General features: G+C 51.8%; 2 protein-coding genes across 3 annotated transcripts in view; one reads left to right on the forward strand and one right to left on the reverse strand.

Moving 5' to 3' along the window:
- Positions 1–12,486, reverse strand: Unc93b1 (unc-93 homolog B1, TLR signaling regulator). Its single transcript, XM_005064093.3, is given in 13 exon segments — positions 1–690; positions 2,060–2,178; positions 4,160–4,433; positions 4,813–4,995; positions 5,586–5,710; positions 5,959–6,052; positions 6,366–6,498; positions 6,704–6,865; positions 11,289–11,442; positions 11,782–11,923; positions 12,309–12,406; positions 12,409–12,430; positions 12,433–12,486. Coding segments are annotated over 13 exon segments (1,866 nt in total). The 5' UTR covers positions 12,472–12,486; the 3' UTR covers positions 1–369.
- Aldh3b1 (aldehyde dehydrogenase 3 family member B1) overlaps positions 11,526–18,439 on the forward strand; it is a 24,202-nt gene continuing 17,288 nt past the window's right edge. The window contains exon 1 of one of the 2 annotated variants that reach the window (XM_040750358.1): positions 11,526–11,674. The gene's annotated coding sequence lies outside the window, so the exon portion shown is untranslated. Of the gene's footprint in view, positions 11,675–18,038; positions 18,141–18,439 lie in introns of those variants that run through there. The other variant, XM_040750355.1, reaches the window with a different exon arrangement.

Below are 18,439 nucleotides of genomic sequence, written 5' to 3' on the forward strand. Positions count from 1 at the left end.
TTTCCAGAAAATACAAAACTCTTTATTGATAATTTTCTGTTTTAAAAAAAATAGTCCCCCTGCTCTGAGGTAGGGGAACCTGTGGGCAAGAAATGCAAAGCCCCAGTCAGAGGCTGTCACACCCTGAGGTATGACACGCAGGAAGGGGCTCTGGGTGAAGCAGTCCTCTTAAACAGGAATGGAGGTTCTGGAGGTGACCTTCATCTCCCTGGGGGAAGTTCCAGGTGGCCCCAGGCTCTGGGAGGGGAAAGAGGGACCTTCTGACAGACAGAGAAGGGCTCAGGGGGACCCCCAACCTGAGACATGGTAAACTGAGGCTCAGAAGTGGGAAAACGGAGGCTGAGGGCCAGGCCAGGCCCCCTGGGTCTCTCACTGCTCCTCGGGCCCATCGCCACCAAGAGCCTGCTCATAGGGACAGGGCCTGCGGTAGGGACCAGCTGGCTCTGCACCTAGGGCCCCTGCCTGTGGTGCTTCCTCCTCTGCACAGTCCCCCTGGCCTTGCTCGCCACCGCCGTCCACATCACTTTCATCTGAGTTGTCCTCATCCAGGTAGCGGTAGCCTCGCACTTTGTGCTGTGGCTTGGGAATGCGCGGCTGTCTCGGGACCAGGCCTTGCTGCAACTTCTGTTCCATCCATAGGTATGAGGTTGCTGCCGCTATCAGGGTCACCAGCAGCACTGCCAGCTTGGCCTGGGAGCAAGGGGAAGGAAAGGTGACATCATTCCTTCCTCTGGTGTCTTCCCCCTCCACCAGGAGCCTCCTGGCTCTCTCCTTCTCCAGTCCCTCACCCAGGATTTCTAAGGCAGCCTTTGAGGACAAGGCTCAAATCCCCACACTGACTTTAAAGTTGCCATAAACCAGCAAGACTCACTTTTACAACCAAAAGGGGGCTCATTTCTTTGCCTCAGAGAAAACATGAAGGTCTGAGAAAGTCTAAAACCAGGTCTGGTTTCATTTAACCACAGTTAAATTATTCCCTAGACACGGTAGGACACTGGTGTGCATAGAGACACAAGCCTATAATACCATCACTTAGGAAGTTGGGGGGGGGTAGTGGGTCTTAGAATTCAAGGTCAATTAGGGCTACATTTTGAGACTATGTCTCAGGAAAAAAAGAATATATATTTATATATTGTGTATAATAAATATAAACAATTACATAGTATCTATTAAAAATCCACCACAGCAATGCTCTTTTTGTCTTCAGTGCTAGGGGTGAACCGTGTATATGTTTGTACGTGCCAGGAAAGCACTCAACTGTGAACACACCCACTCTTCCTTTCTGACAGTTTGACTGTAACCCACAGCCAGAAACAAACACACAAATATGTTGTATTTGTATTTGTATGTCTGTTCCCTGCTATTTCAATTCATTTCACTTTCTAAAAAGCATTGCACAAATCTGGGCCTGTTTTTGCCTATAATCTCAGCTCACAGGAAGCCGGGGCACGATGAGGTCAAGGTTATTCTGGGCTACCTTTGAGACCCTGACTCAAGCAAACGGAACAAAAACATGAGCTAAGGACCTGCTGGGGTTGGGAACAGACTAGGAGCTAAAGGGGACAGTTGGTGGGTAGCAAGAATTGGTCCTGGGTCCCTTCTCTGTCACAACCAGAAACAAAACAAAAGCTGGGCATGGTGGCACCGTTAATCCCAACACTGGGGAGGCAGAGGCAGGCAGATCTCTGTGAATCTGAGGCCAGCGTGGTCTACAGAGAGAGTTCTAGGACAGTCAGAGAGCTATATGGTCTCAAAACAAAACAAAAACCAAATTGAAAGAACATAAAATCGTGGAGTTCATTCCTACAGAATTTTAAATGAGAGACCATGGGAGTCCAGGAGTTCAGAAGCTGATGAGTAGGTGATCTAACCACCCACAGTTCAGCTGGGCATGCCTACAGAGACTGAGCTAGCTGTAAGTAGGGTGCTAGGTTGGGGGATTATGGACTAAAGGGTCCTTGGACCAGCATCTTTGGAAAGGAGTGCCTTTGAAGAGGCTGTGAAATCAGGGTCTGTTTCCCAGTGAGGCATGGACACCCAAAATCCTTCCCATCCTCACCTTCATGGGCAAGCTGGAGCCCAGGTACACGACAAAGATGGCCACAGCCTGCCACCAGTGATAGATGGTGAAGATGAAGTCCTGCCTCTCTTTGTCTTCATATAGGATGCCCAAGAGTGCTGTAGGCAGGAGGGACAAGACAGGTAAGAGACGCTTATGTAAGCCAACAAGGGCTGTGCGCTGATCCTTGCCTCCCCCTAGTGGAGACTTTGGTTTACTACATGGTCAAGAAGCGCCTACAGGCCTATCTCGCCTTTGACCCCAGCGCGAAATGTGCCAAGTGCTCAGTTGCTGTTTCTCTCCCTCACCAGGGGCTTGGAGAGAGATCTTTCAGCAACTGATTTTCCACAATCTGGAACAGAGTGGGCTTGTTTCCTGAGGGATCGTCTCAAGAAGGTACAGAAACAGCACTGGACAGGCAGTCAGGGAGCTGAGACTCAGCGCTCAGGAAAAGGCAGAGGCTCAAAAAGCTGACACTACAGGAGACTTAAGGAAAGCTGACGTATCCTACCTGTGAAATGAGCGAAACCCGGCTGTCTGTCGGGTTAGAAGCTCTGGAGTGAGAGAGAAAGGGGCACAGCCCTGGCTGGCTGTGGCTGCTGCTCTCTAATTCCAGCAGGCTTAGCATATGCCCACTGCCATCGTGTGGCTCAGGGGATACCTGAAACTATTAACAATGAGGACGGCCTACATGATGACCTACACGACCAGCTGCCTGTCACTGACCGTTCCCATCTAAGACCAGACAGCCCCACCCAGCTGCAGCCTGGCCTACCACAGCTGCTTTTCCCAGGGCCTCATTCCAGCGACCCAGACTGGAGCATGGATTCTAAGGCTGGGAAGGCTGGGTTTGGGCTATCCTGGGCTATCCTCTCTACAAGAAAAAATAAAAAAATACAAGCCCCGTGAGGTGTGGTAAAACACATTCTTAGTCCCAGAGCTAAGGGAGACTGAAGCAGGATGATCTCTATGAGTTAGAAGCCAGCCTGGTGTACATCACAAGTTCAAGGCCAACCAAGGCTAAACAGCAAGACTATGGAAGAAGAAGGAGAAGGAAAAAAAGAAAAGCTCCATAGACATGGCCGGATGGGTGTAAGGCACCTGCCGTTCAACTCCCTGGGCTTGAGGCAGAAGGAGAGAACCAACTTCCACAGGTTGTCCTTGGAAGTCCACACTCCCGCCACAATACACACACATGCATTCTAAGTAAATATCACACCGTAACGTAAGTAGATTTTTTTTAACTATTGGGAGGTACAGCCAGGTGGATCTCTGAGTTTAAGGTCAACCTGGTCTTGTTCCAGGACTACTAGGGTTACAGAGAAACCCTGTCTCAAAAAAAAAATCTGAAAAGAAAAAAAGGGGGGCTGACAATAGCTCAGGCTATAATCCCCGTGCTTAGGATCTAAAATAGGATCGAGGGGCTACAAGTTTGCAGCCTGACTGAGCTACATAGTGAGCTCCAGGTTAGCCTGGGCTACAGCGTCAGACCTTGTCTCAAAAAGCACAGTTGAAGGAGGAAAAGGCTGAGTGTGGTGGTACACACCTTTAATTCTAGCACTAGGGAGGCAGAAGCGTGTGGGTTCAAGGCCGGTGGGATCTATATGGCGAGTCCCAGGCCATGAGGCTCCATAGTGAGAAAAAGACACAGGAAAGCCCAGTTCTGTGCCTACGCCTGGGGTGTGGGCAAACACCTGCCACTCTACCCTCCTGTGCCTTGGACATTACGCCAACATAATTCTTGACTGCTCGAGTGTTTTTATATACTCTCCCCGGACCTCTTCATGGAGCCTTCACCCACCCTGTGTTTCCACACTATTTCACATGTATTCCTTCAGGGTGATGTCCATCTGCTCTGCATAGAACTCCTACACCTCCCAGAGTGTCCAAGGACTTCCCCATCTGTCTCTACAGTGTCCACAGAATTCTTTCTACTCCAGACTACTCCAAGCAATCCCTACCTACCTCTGCTAATGCCCACCCACAGAACCGCAGGGAAGATCCTTATGTCCGTTGCAACCCACGGAATGTTAATGATCCCAAACCACAGCCTGCCCGTCCCCTGCCCCTGACATGCCAGTCCCTAAAGGTTATACTCACTGCTAAGTCCGGTCTTGTTGAGGGCACTGCCCACACCCCAGAGGACAGCCACAAAGTAAAGGATCCAGCTGTGATGGAGGACCCGAGGCAGCGGGGCCCAGAAAAAGAGACTGAGGGTGAGCAGCAGGTGCAGCCCTGCCCCAGCCACTAGGGGCACTGAGCGAGGCAGCCACAGCCCCAGCAGCCCGAGGAACGAGGCTGCTGAGGCACCGAGGCTGTAAGCTATGAGCAGGTAGGCCAGCCGCTCTAGTCCCACAGAGCACACTCCATAGCCCTGAGGAAGAGAACAGGAGGAGGCAGGTTGGTCCTGGCCCTCCCCACGCCAGCTGCCACTTTAGGTCACCCTTGTGTTATCTGGATCTGCTGGTTCTACTCCCCCTTAGGCTGGTAGAAAAGGTAGGAGCAGCACCATTCTAACGACATGAAGTGGAAAATTACTTGTTCGGGGTAAGAGGCAACGGTGCGAGAGTGGGAAGAGAAACAAAGCGAAGGCCCCCACTAACTAGTCTTGGGGATCCCAAGATGCCTTGGTCTACAGGCATCTGTCCTGCAACCAGAGCTTAGTCCTGGTTGGGAGGGAATAATGTGGGATATAGACCTACGAGCCGTGCGCCTGAAATTCAAGTTTAGTCAGACGTCTTGTCTGTGCTTACCAGGGCGAAACCAGTGCAGACAAAGAGGACCTCAAAGCCGCTGTAGATAAAGAAGGGCACCAGGTGGCGTAAGCGGAAGTCACGCACGTGTTTGAAGGGCAGCTGGAAGATGTTGCCCCAGCCCACGCTGCGGAGGTCGATCTCCTCCGTGGGCCGGTAAGCGGCTCCGCACAGACCCAGCACCTGCAGACAGGAGCTGTGAAGGGACCATCCACCAGGCCTCAGCCTGAGGCTCCGCCCCAGACACGTCCAGGGGTCTGCGAAGGGCTGCCACCCTATACCAGGTGTAGTGGAGCACATCTTCAGTCCCGACACTCGGGAGGCAGAGGCAGGAGGATCTCAGGGAGTTTGAAGCCAGCCTGGTCTACATAAAAGTTCCAGGACAGCCAGGGCTACAAAGGGCGATCCTATTTCAAAAAACCAAAACGAAAGAACAAAAGAAAAAGAAAAGGGCAGTCCCAAGGCCCTGCACTGTAAATACACATACACACCTCAGCCGAAGTTGTGGCATACCCGAAAGGCTACAGACGAAGGCTGGGTCCCTAACACACCCAGAGGCTAGCACCTTGCTTTTTAAACGCCTCACCTCTGCACCTAAAGCCACACCTCCCTGGTCAGGTCCCTCAGAGCTTTAGTTCTGCTTTCCAGGAAGGCCCTCAGGCCAGAGTCACACTTGCTTGTAAGCCTGCAAGTCCCACCTGACCACATACAAGCACTAGCAGAGAGAGAGCCCGTTGCCCCCACCACCTGCCCCCAACCAACCCGAACCTCACCAGCAGCATGGCCAAGAAGGCCACTGCCATGAGCACACTCTCTACAACAATGAGGTTTTTGCTGCGAGGCAACGTCCGCAGAACCGTCTTGTTGAAGCCATTCAGGATGCCGTGGCTCTTAGTGCCTGGGAAGGGTGGGGGGAGACACGACTAGTGTATACAGCAGTCAGGCCACGGTGGAGGTGGGGTGCGGGGCAGGTAAGGGTTCCTCCGGCAAGCTCCTGGGGGGTGGCAGTTTGTGAAGGGGGTACCATCCACCTCCCACCTCCACGCACACAGCCCTGAAAGTTGAAAGGGAAGGCCTAGTGTCTACTGGGCGCCTGAATGCAAGAGGGAAGTAGGCTTTGGAGCCCGGCCCCACCCCAGTACTGACCGCAGCTATGCACGTTGGACAGCGTGTGATTCAAGTCATACAGGTAGTAGTTGAGGAAGTAAATCATGGGCAGCTGGGCACATGCAAAGCTCAACTGTGGGCAGGAGGGCAGTTGGGATCAGAGCCCAGAACGGAACTAGACAGGAGGCGAGATCTAGGGAGGAGTCGGGACATGACCTCTGTGGGGGAGCAGAAGTTCCCTCAACCCCGGGGACAGTTCGGCAGTGGTGATGGCTGGCGTGCCCATGGCAGGACAACTTCCTCCTAGTCACTGTGGACAGGGAGGAGGTCTCCATCACTCAGATAATTGAGCAGGGTTTGGCTCAGGAGGGCTGAGGAAACTGTGGAATAGGCTGTAGTGTGTGGAATCTAGAATAACCCACCCCTCGGTCTCCTGTGGCACTCACGTGGAAGAAGCTATAGAAGATGGCCTGGAAAACCAGGAGATAGGGTGCGTGGGAGCCACGTGGTGGGCGCTGCTGAGGTCCCTGCTCGTCCTGCTCTTTATAGTGGGAGTACTCATAGTACTTCTGGGACATCCTGGAACACAGAGAAGGAGGGCTTTCCCAGCCTGCCCTCTGCCACACTTCTTCCTGCAGCTACAGCTATAGGCTAGCCAGCTTCAGCAGGGAAACTGAGGTCCAGCAAAGTCAAAGGCTTGCCTAGGGTTCCCTAGCTTAAGTCAGCAAAGAAATAAATATTCAACCTGTTTTCCAGCCTCTGTCCCCCTACCCATCAGACTTACCTGGTGATATAGTTGCCCATGGATGCCCAGAGAGGCACAATGGCTATGCCCAGAGCCACAGCAGAGGGCACCAATGTGTAGTAGCGTTCCCAGTAGTTTGTAGAGACAAAGAGGGCATAGATGCCCACAGCTAAAAACATCATCCACTTGGTACCAAAAAACCTGTACAGAGGGAGGGACATTAGTACCACAGCCTAGAAATTGCTGGGGCCCTAACCATCAGGGCCTCGGGTCCCAGTTTCCGTGGCTTTGGGAGGTCACAGGAAGTTTTGGCCTGAGAGTCAAAGGCTCAGAGATGCAATCTCGGGGACACAGCTGTGACTGCAGCACAGGCCCTGCCACAGGTCTTACACAGTCATTGCAAAGACAGGAAATGAGAAGACAGAGCCAGGGAGGTCATCCACTCAATAAAGAGCTTGCTGAGCAAGCTCTGGGCCTGTACTGCGTGAAAAGCCAGGTGCCGTGGTATGCACCTATAATCCTAGTATTGGGGATTCCTGGAGCTCACTAGCCAGCCAGCCTAGTCTGAGTTCCAGTGAGAGACTATATATAAAATAAAAATAAAAGGTAAACCTCTGACTTCCACATATGCATGTACACACACAAAATAGTAATTTAAACAATAAGGTAGGGGTTGCAGAGATGGCTAAGTGGTTGTTAAAAACACTAGAATACTGGCTGTTCTGACAACGGGCCAGATTCCAATTTCTAGCACCCACATGGTGGCTCACAACTGGCTGTAGCTCCACTTTCAAGGGATCAAACATCTCTTCTGGCCTCCTGGGAAACCAAGCATACACTTGGTATGAACAGGCAAAACATTCTACACATAAAAATAAAATAAGATTGAAAAATAAATCTTGCCGGGTGGTGGTGGATCGCCTTTAACCCTAGCACACAGGAGGCAGAGGCAGGTGGATCTCTATGAGTTTGAGGCCAGTCTGGTCTACAGAGTGAGTCCCAGGACAGCCTTCAAGACAATACAGAGAAACCCTATCTCAAAACATAAAACAAAAGCAAAAGTAAAATAAAGACAAAAACAAAAAAAAAACTTCACCAAAATAATGTTAGAAGATCAAGAAAGAGACTCAGTGCTGACCTCTGGCCTCCATATATCTGTACACACAAAATTTTTGTTAACTTTTTTATATTTTTTGCTTTAAAGACAGGGTATCATTATGACTGGTCTGGAGCTTGGTATGCAGAGCAGGCTGGACTCCTAGAGAGCCACCTGGCTCATCCTCGTGGTTGGAATAAAAACATTGTATCCCAGTGTGTGTGCCACCACTCCCAGTTGAATATGTTCTAACCCTTAAGACACACAGGCCCAGGCCGTAACCCGTGGGTAGGATGCTTGCGCTTGCAAGGCCCTGGATTCCATCTCCAGTATCACATGAAATTGGGCCCGGTGATACATGCCTGCATCCCCGCTGGGGAAATAGAGTCAAGAGAACCAAAAGTTCAAGGTCTCATATATTCCAGGCTGGTCATGTGTATGCTTGGTGCCCCTGGAGGCCAGAAGTGGTGTCCGATCCCTTGAAACTGTAGTTATAACCAGTTGTGAACCACCATGTGGGTGCTGGAGATTGAAATTAGGTTCTTCAAGGCCAGCCTGGGATACATAAGACCCTGTCTGTAAGTGAATAAAGTCAATATACAGCACACATTAGGGCTAGTGTTGCAGCAGAGTGATAAAGCGCTTGCCTAGAATGCATAGTGTCCTGGGTTCAGTTACCAACACTTAAAAATGGGGGCGTGGAGCCGGGCGTTGGTGGCGCACGCCTTTAATCCCAGCACTCGGGAGGCAGAGGCAGGCGGATCTCTGTGAGTTCGAGGCCAGCCTGGTCTACAGAGTGAGTTCCGGGAAAGCCTCCAAAGCCACAGAGAAACCCTGTCTCGAAAAACCAAAAAAAAAAAAAAAAAAAAAAAAAAAACAAACAAACAAAAATGGGGCGTGGGGACCGGGACGCACAGCTAGTGGCTATACAGGCTCCATGGCCCTTTGGAAAAGTGGCCTGGTAATATGATAAGAGCAAGAATGTGGAGCCGGGCGTTGGTGGCGCACGCCTTTAATCCCAGCACTCGGGAGGCAGAGGCAGGCGGATCTCTGTGAGTTCGAGACCAGCCTGGACTACCAAGTGAGTTCCAGGACAGCCTCCAAAGCCACAGAGAAACCCTGTCTCGAAAAACCAAAAAAAAAAAAAAAAAAAAAAAAAAAAGAGCAAGAATGTGGGTTTCAGCCACACTGCCAGGCCTCAAACCTGCCAGCTCCCCACTTCCCCTGTGTGTAGAAACTGCAGGATTGCCTCATGTCTAAAGTAAGGGCAGCTACCCTGGCTGCATGATGGAACAAAATAAGGATTGCTGTTATTATTAAAGATGATAGGTTTCAAAAGGTATAAAGTCAGCCAGTGTAATAACACATGTCAGTAGTCCCAACACTCAGAGGGCTGAACCAATAGAATTCTGAGAGTCAGTTGGGGCTACCAGGTGAGACCCTGTGTGCAGGTTAGTTGTATGTCAATTAGACACAAAAACTTAGAATCATTTGGGAAGAAGGAAGGTCAGCTGAGAAAGTGCCCCCAACAGATTAGCCTGTAAGAAAGCCTATGGTGCATTTTCTACATTGCTTATCGATGTAGTAGGATCCAGCTCACTGTGGGTGGTGACAACTCTGCTGTGGAACAATCCTTCTGTATACTGTGTGAATAAATGTCACCATGATTGGTTTAATAAACACGCTGACTGGTCAGTAACTCAACAGGACACAGTTAGGTGGGAAAGCCAAACTGAGAATGATGGGATGAGAAAGGGTGGAGTCAGAGGAGTCACCAGCCAGACAGAGAATGAGTCGGACAACAAAACCGGATAGAAGTTAAAGCCACGAGCCTTGGGGCAGCACATAGATTAATAGAAGTGGGTTAAATTGTAAGAGCTAGTTTGTAATAAGCCTGAGCTAGTGGCCAAGCATTTATAACATATATTAAGCCTCTGAGTGATTACTTGGGAGCAGACTGTAGGTGCTGTAATTTTTAAAAAGCAGCTTAAGATTAACACAATGCAACAGAGTTCAAGCAGAGGGTTTTTTGCTTTGTTTTTGTTTTTCCAGACAGGGTTTCTCTGTGTACCTTTGTAAGCCAGGCTGGTCTTGAACTCACAGAGATCTGCCTGCCTCTGCCGTCCTAGGGCCTGGGATTAAAGGCATGCGCCACCCTGCCCAGTGAGGAAACAACTTTTATTTAATTTAAAAAAGAAAGCAGGAGCAGGGTGTTGGTGGCTCACGCTTCTAATCCCAGCACATGGGAGGCAGAGGCACACGGATCTCTGTGAGGTCGAGGCAAGCCTGGTCTACAGAGGGAGTTCCAGGACAGCCTCCAAAGCCACAGAGAAACCCTGTCTCGAAAAACCAAAAAAAAAAAAAAAAAAAAAAAGAATTTACTGTAAGTCGGGCGTGGTGGCACACGCCTTTAATCCCAGCACTCCAGATCTCTGTGAGTTCAAGGCCAGCCTGGTCTACAGAGGGAGTTCCAGGACAGCCTCCAAAACAATACAGAGAAACAAAACCACAACCAACCAAACAAATATACAAAAGGCAGAAAAGCCTGGATGGTGGATGGTGTACACATCTGTAATTTCTGCTCTTGGGAGGCAGAGGCAGAGGCAGAGACAGAGACAAGAGGATCACCACAAGCTTGTGACTAGCCTGATCTACAAAGTGAGTTCTAGGCCAGCCAGGCTACTCTCAAAAAAAAAAAAAATGGTGGCACATGCCTTTAACCTCAGCACTTGGGAGGCAGAGGCAGGTGGAACTCTATGAGTTTAAGGCCAGCCTGATCTACTGAGGTAGTTCCAGGACCGCCAGAGCTGCTACACAGAGGAGGAGGAGGAGGCAGGAGCTAGAACCCACTCAACCTATCTCCCCATTCAGGAATTTCATCAGGCTGTGGGGAATTTCTGCAGTGTCCTCCAGGAGGTTGGACCATATATGCCTCAGAGCTCAGGAAGACCTCCAACCTGAGCCCTGTCTAGCTAAGGCCTTTCTTTTTTCTTTCTTTTTTTTTTTTTTTTTTTTTTTTTTTTTTTGGTTTTACGAGACAGGGTTTCTCTGTATTGTTTTGGAGGCTGTCGGTCCGGCCCAGCCTCGAACTCACAGAGATCCGCCTGCCTCTGCCTCCCGAGTGCTAGGACTAAAGGCATGCGCCACCACCGCCCGGCGCTAAGGCCCTTCCTGTGAGAACTGCCTTTCACACAGTCATAGCTCACTGGGCTGAGGACCTGGACTATGCTGAGGACTTCACAGCTTCAGCTCAGGAAGTCACTATGTGTCTGGTAGAAGAATGCCACCAAGCCAGAGACTGGTTGAATTTCTTGAAGAAACCAAATGTGCAAGGGGGTGGGGAGGTGAGGGACAAGTTCTTGGTTCCTTCTCTAGTAGGGATTTCCCCCTTTCCTTCTCACTTTCCCAGGCAAGCAAGACTTCTTTGCAGTTCCCTGTCCCCTCCCTCCAAAGCACCAGGGCAGCTGGGGGTCTCTTGGTCCAGCAGCCTCTGCACCACCCGGAAGTCAGGGGACAGCAGCTTGGGACCTGATCAGCACAGGTGTGTAGAGCAGGGCAGCGATGGGCGTCACGTTGATACCCATCAGCATCTTGCTGTCGATGTCCGGCAGCCCCATGTTGCCGTACTTCACCTCCCTGTAGGTCTCATCATAGTGCAAGATCAGTTGCATCTGCAGGAGGCCTGGGGACAGGGGGCAGCGTGGAGAACTCTAAGCAGTCTGACTCAGAGTAACCAAACCGAAGCCCATAGCAAGCCTGGCCCCATTCGTTCGCTCATCAGGACCGGGATAGGGAAAACAAGAGCTCATTCCCACCCATCTGCATCCATTCTTGGGCCGGGGCGTGGGCAAACTAGCCTGTGGCACCCCCTCTCTGTCCCGTGCGCATGCCGTGACAACAATAGCTCTGACCGGGTAAGTGAAAGGGGAAGGAGGCTAGCTGGCCGCAAGGTTTCTCTTTCCCAGCTCGGGAGTGGAGGCGGGGTGGCGGAGGGACAGTAGGGCTCCTGCAGCCACCCTACCGAGGTAGACGCCATAGGTGAGCATGCCACCCGCGCTGGCCGCCAGCACGTTCTTGACCACGCCGAGGCGCTTGCGGCGGTAGTAGCGGCGCTCCTCCTCCTCCTCGTTGTAGTTGGGGTACGCACCCACCAGCTCGTCCAGCTGCAGGTCAGATCGCTAATCACACGCTAACTCTCTGGTTCTAGCGCCCCCATCCCGCCTTCCCAAAGTCTGGGTTCCCCATCCAGGGTCCTAGTCCTCATCCTAGGATCCTTGCACCACATTCGGGGTGTCAGTCCACCATTTTAGGGGCCCGGTCCCCCTGACCCAGAGTCCGGTCCGCTTTCTCAAGATCCGTGCTCCCCATGCTGGGTTCCGGGTCCCCCACCCAGAGTCCCACCCTGGGGTGTGAGTCCCCACTCGGAGACTCCGGTTGCAGGTGTGGAGTCCCGCCCCCTATCCTAGAGTGCTCAGGTTCCCTTCCAGGGTCCCTCCCCTTCCCGGGTGCCCAGCCGAGGCCGCTGGCCCAGCTTCCAACCCTGCTCACCGGAGCCTCTGGCCCATCAGGAACTCCGAAACGGTCCTCATCCCCTTGAGGGCCTGCGGCCCCAGCCACAGGGTAGAGCGGCGGCTCTGCCTCCATCCCAGACCCAGACCTAGGGCTTGCAGCGCGGCTCTGGACTCCAGAAGCGGGTTAGGACTTCCTCCATCAGAGACCGCCCTGTCCAGTCCGCCCCACCCCGAAGACCGCCTCTTCCCAGAAGCACAGTGCGTGGGGTGGTTGTGTGTGTGTGTGTGTGTGTGTGTGTGTGTGTGTGTGGTGTGGTGTGGTGTGGTGTATGTATGGTGTGTGTGTGTGGTGTGTGTGGTATATGTGTGTGTATGTGTGGTGTATGTATGGTGTGTGTGGTATATGTGTGTGTGTGTGTGTGTGGTGTGTAGTGTGTATGGTGTGTACGGTTGTGGTATGTACTGTGTGGTGTTGCAATCGGTGTGCATCTTGAAACCAGCCTCAGAGAGATGCTATTCCAGTCTCGGTTCAGCCACTTCATGACTTTGTGACTTAAACAAATTCCAAAAGAAAGGAAGGAGGAAAGCAAGCAAGCAATCCCACTGAGCAGTGGTGGCGCACACCTTTAATCCCAGCACTTGAGAGGCAGAGGCAGGCGGTCTCTGTGAGTTCGAGGCCAGGTTGATCTACAGAGCAAGTTCCAGTACAGCCAGTACTATACACAGAGAAACCCTGTCTCAGAAAACAAACAACAACAAAAAACCTGATAGCCTGTGGGTTGTATTCACAAACCATACTGTAGAAAAATGGGGGCTGGAGAGATGGCTCAAAGGTTAAGAGCACTGGCTGCTCTTCCAGAGATCCTGAGTTCAATTCCCAGCAACCATGATGGCTCACAACTATCTGTAATGAGACCTGGTGCCCTCTTCTGGTCTGCAGGTGCACATGCAGGAGGAACACTATACATAATAAACAAATCTTAAAAAAAAAAAATCTGCCCCTCTGTCTCCCAGTTTACTCATGCATGAAGTACAGACATTTAGCAGGACTCCCTGGGGGCTGTGGCAGAAATATAGAGTGGGTGGAGTGATTTTTCTTGTAGCCCTCACCTTTTAGAAGAAGCCATCTGGTAAAGGGTTGTAAACCGTATCTCATTTTCCATGGTTTTATTGTTTTCAAAGCTGACTACTTGCCACATACCAGGTAGTAAGTACCAATAAGTATACAAACGTAAAAATAAGCAGACGACTGACAAATACTTCCTCCATAAGGGCTACTGCAGAGTCTAGGGACTGAGGTGTGGGGGCTTCAGGCGCCAGCACCATGTAACTGGCTATGGCTGTGCACACCTATAAGTCCAACACCTATAAGGAGTGGAGGAAAGAGGACCAGGGGTTCAAAGTTAGCCTGGGCCACATCTTGAGTTTGAAATCAGAATTTACTTCACAGTGTAGACACTGTCTTAAAAATCAGACAAACAAACAAAAAACAGTAGAGAGGTTAGTGCCAGAGGTGTGGGGGCATGGAGACACAGGACAGCAGGAATACGGTAGGCATTAGGAAGCCCAGAAGTCACGTGGCTGCAGTCAGAGTGGACACCAGCGTTCACTGCCTCAAGTGATAACAAAGTCCATGTGGTGGCCATGGTGAGCCCGAGGGTGAGTGATCATAGGGCTGGGAATGGCAGTGGACTTTTGCACTCCAAAAGGGTGCAATCCGATAGAATTGAGGGCAGGTATGAGGCATGATGAAAAGATAGTAGCTGGGGGCTGGTAAGATGGCTCAGAGGGCTGGTCTTCCAGAGTTCAATTCCCAGCACCCACATGGCAGCTCACAGCTGTCTGTAACTCCAGTTCCAGGGGATCTCATACCGTCACACCAATGCACACAAAATAAAGTTAAATAAGTTATTTTTTAAACAGATAGCAGTCACCAGGTGGGTGATGGTGACATCTGCCTTTAATCACAGAGGCAGAAGTAGGTTTGAGGCCAGCCTGGTCTACAGAGTGAGTTCTAGGACAGCCAGGGCTGTACAAAGAATAAATCAGCTAAGGTGGATGTTGTAGTGCAGGGACTGGGCTCAGTGTGTAGACAGTGGAAAAGGCAGTTTTCTGTGTGTGTGTGTGTCTGTGTGGGGGGGGTGTGGGTGTGGGTGTATATGTGTGTGTGTGTGTGTATGTGTGTGTGTGAGGTGTGTGTATGTGTGGGGGTGTGTATGTGTGTGTGTGTCTGTGTGTGTGTGGGTGGGTGGGTGTGGGTGTATGTGTGGGGGTGGGGTGTATGTGAGGTGTGTGTATGTGTGTGTGTGTGTATGTGGGGGTGTGTGTATGTGTGGGGGGGGTGTGTCTGTGTGGGGGTGTGTGTATGTGTGTGTGAGGTGTGTATGTGTGTGTATGTGTGTGTGTGTGCATGGTATGTAGAGTATGGTTTGTACGTGTGGTATGTGTGGCTTGTGCTATGTGGATGCTCTGAAGGAGAGTGTTAGGGCACCCAAAAGAAGCCTTATCCCTCCTAGTAGTACACCCCTTCAATCATATTGGCAGAGGGCCCTGTGTACCAGGCAGAGGCCAGTATCATGTCCCTTAAGCCTGTGGCCTCCTCTCAGGCAGCCACCGATTTAAGGACAGAAAAAAGGGCGTAGGACATGCCTCAGCCAGGTCATTTGCTTCCTGGCAAATGACAACCGCAGCTCAGTCCTGAAGCACCAAATAGTGGAAGACAAGGACGAAGGCTGTGGGCTGTCCTCTGACCTCCACGGTCACGATGTGGCACATGTACACACACACACACACACACACACACACACACACACACACACACACAGATTGTGAAACACTGTCAGAGAGTTTTAGGCTAATAGATGTCACCCAGGCAGACACCCAGATCGACCCGCAGAACAGAGACCTTGGCAAGGCTTCTGTCCCTGCCACCTCTAGTTAGACCATGACAGCTCGAGGTGTCTGAGCAGCTGTACCCCACATGCTTTCCTGGTGCCTTCTCTACAATAACATTCTATGTTTTTAAATTACCCTTATGACAGTAATCAATGTTCCTCACAGGAAGAAAAGGTGTAGTGGCTCACACCTGTAAGCCTAGACTCAGGAGGCTGAGTCAGAGGAATCTGCTCCAAATGTGAGTCCAACCTGGGCTACAAAATAAGACCTTATATCAAAAACCCCAACCCCAAAACCAATGGTGCAGATCTTAGCAGCTGAAAGGGTTTCAAGCTTACATAATCCAAGGGCCCTGCCCAGTTCCTCCCAGCAAGTGGCTAGAAAGCATGGATGCTGCTATCTACTGAGACATGAAGTCCTGTAAATAAATAAACATTATATATATATATATGTATGTATATTGTTTTGTTTTTCGAGACAGGGTTTCTCTGTAGCTTTGGAGGCTGTCCTGGAACTCACTCTGTAGACCAGGCTGGCCTTGAACTCACAGAGATCACCTGTCTCTGCCTCCAGAGTGCTGGGATTAAAGGTGTGCGCCACCACTGCCCAGCTGTCCAGGTTTATTATTAGGCACTTTCCCTATGGCTCTTGTGCTATCCTTACTGAGACCCGCAACACAGGGAGAGTCAACTCCATTTCCCAGGTGAGGACAGAGACTCCGTAAGGGTTATGTGGATGCTCAAGTCTTGTTTGAAGGTGAGGGGCAAGCGCTTTCAGGGTCAGACTACAGTCTGCACCCATCTATTCCTGTCTCCCAAGGGAACTGAGGTAAAAGCAGTGAGGGTTTTTGACCTGGTCCCAAGCTTTGGGATTCCCCCCTGTACACATGGCCCTTATGGAACTACCTACTCTTGGGTCCCCTTGGCAAGGCCATGAATGCCACGCCCCACTCCCAGGAGCCTCAAGGAACAGGAGAAAGGGGAAACGACAGTAGGGCACACTGTCCCAGATTCCCATCCTGGCGTGGGGGGTGTTCTAGGTGTTCTAGTTTCTTTTCTGTTGTGATCAAACAGCTTAGAGGAGGACAGGGGTCCATCAGTTTATAATCCAGACCCAGTCCATCATGAGGGAAGCCAGGGCAGGGTCAGGACACGAAGGCAGTATTTCTCACTATATCACATGGCATCGCCTCTGATCAAGGAACCCACTTCGCAACCGAAGAAGTACAGCAGGAACCATGCAGGGTGCTGCTTCCTGGCTCACTTATCACAGGCTCATGGTCAGCTAACGTCCTGAGCTAGCTTAGGCCCACCTGCCCAGGGAATGGTGCACCCCATGATGGGCGAGCTAGCCTATACCAGTTAGCAATCAAGACAGCCCTCCACAGACATGGCCACAGGCCAGTTTGATCTAGATGCGTCTTAGTTGAGGCCCTCCTCTCAAGTGACTCTAGGCTGTATCATGCTGACAATGGTTCAGCTGTGTCCCAGGCCCCTGGACAGGGACTACTACCTCAAGTACCTTGTCCTGGAAATTTGGATTTCCTTTGGGCCTCATCTGAGGGTGTTCCTAAATTGAGGCAAATTTAACCCCTGACTGCCCTCTGGCTAGGAAGGAGGCTCTCAGAATCCAGCACCCCACCTGCTTACTAGGATCTTTCCCAGATGAGTCCCTCATTTGCTGTGTGGCCTCAGTCCAGTGGCTAACCTTCTCTGGGCCTAGTTTCTGGCTGAGAGCTACACCTGCTCTGCCTGTGCGTCTGTCTGGCTCAGTTCCAGACAGTAGCACAGCAGGGCTGTCACATGCTGATCCACGTGACAAGCAGCGGCTGGGGGCTCCATCCCACATAGAAAACAGGGCCCTCCGTGGCTCTTCAGGCCTACACCCATCCCAGCTAGCTGAATCCTACAGGGCTGGCAGAGGGGCGTGGGCCTGCGGGCCTCTCTTGCCCTCCAAGGTAGGTTGGGGAGCTGGGCGAGGCGGTGAGAAGCATCTCCTAGGTGCAAGGTCGGCACAGAGGCCCTGGCCAGCAGCCTCCAGGCTGGCCCAGGGACCTCCGGGAAAGCCTGCATAGTGGCCCGGGACAGAGGGACAAAGGACATTTCTTTTTCCCACACGTACATGTAACCCAATAGCCAAACTGTCTGTCCCAAGCAGCTGCTCGGGATCATCCCCTGCTGCGCTGGTTCCCACAGGTGTCCCTGGGGTGGAGTCAGGCACAGCTCCGCACCTGCACAGGAGCAGGACCCCAGAGGCCACTTCAGCAATACGTAGTGTCATGATGGTTGTCCTGAGGGCGGCAGTCGGAGGAGGTGTCTTTGGGGAGAGACACATCTCCAGCTATACAGTTGTGGCCCTGCCACACACATCCTATGTGGCCAAGTCCCGTTTCCTCACAGGGCCCCATTTTGTCACTGTAAGCTGTGAGTGAGTCTGTGAGTGGGCTGCAGCTGGAGCTAGACTGAGGGTCAGGGGTAGGTAGAGGCCTGGGGCACAGCTGGCAGAGGGTTAGTCCTGAGACTGTATTTCTGGACTCTGGGTTTGAACTTTTCTTTCGGCAGGCAGGGAAACTGAGACTCAGGGCAGACGAGGCTGAGCTCGTCTTGATATTCACCGCCCCCCCCACACTGAATTTCCCAGGCTCTTCTCCTAGGGCGGAAAACATGCCCACCTTAGCCTTCCCTCCCACCAGCCACTCCCCACCCACTATCTCACTCAATGCTCAGAAATGCTGTGTGACCCTGAATTAACATCACCCTTCTCTGGGCCCTGCCTCCTTGTCTGTGATCTGAGAGAGTTTCTTGGCCTCTATGAGATAGATGTCAGCTAGCAGCTTTTACCAGGCCTGGAGCCAAGGTCAGGCACTAGGCCAGGGTGGCCCCGCCCCAGGGGCAGGCCTTGTTGGACCTTGCATAGAGGCCGGGTGCCAGGCAGGGCCACAGCCAGGAAGAAGTGCAGCGTGAGGAGGCCTCAGGTACTGTATCCCAGGGAGATGGGAGTGGAGCTGTTATAGATTTGTCCTGGCTGGGAGCTAGCCCAGCTACTATGGGGTGCAACTGGTGGCTTCACACACAGGCAGCCTGTGTCTTCCAGACCTCACTGCCTGCAGCCTGGGGAGAAAAAGGGAAGGAAGAGACTGGGGGTGGGGGAGAGCTGAGGTGCCCCAAGTACAGGGCCCCGAGTCTGCACTACTCTCCCCAATCTTTCCCCTCTTGGGGGACCTGACAGCCTGTGTGGGAGGTGAGGGACAGGGCTGACACAGGAGAGAACATG

The sequence above is a fragment of the Mesocricetus auratus genome, unplaced genomic scaffold (genome assembly GCF_017639785.1).
Source record: "Mesocricetus auratus isolate SY011 unplaced genomic scaffold, BCM_Maur_2.0 Super-Scaffold_4256, whole genome shotgun sequence".
Lineage (NCBI taxonomy): Eukaryota > Metazoa > Chordata > Mammalia > Rodentia > Cricetidae > Mesocricetus > Mesocricetus auratus.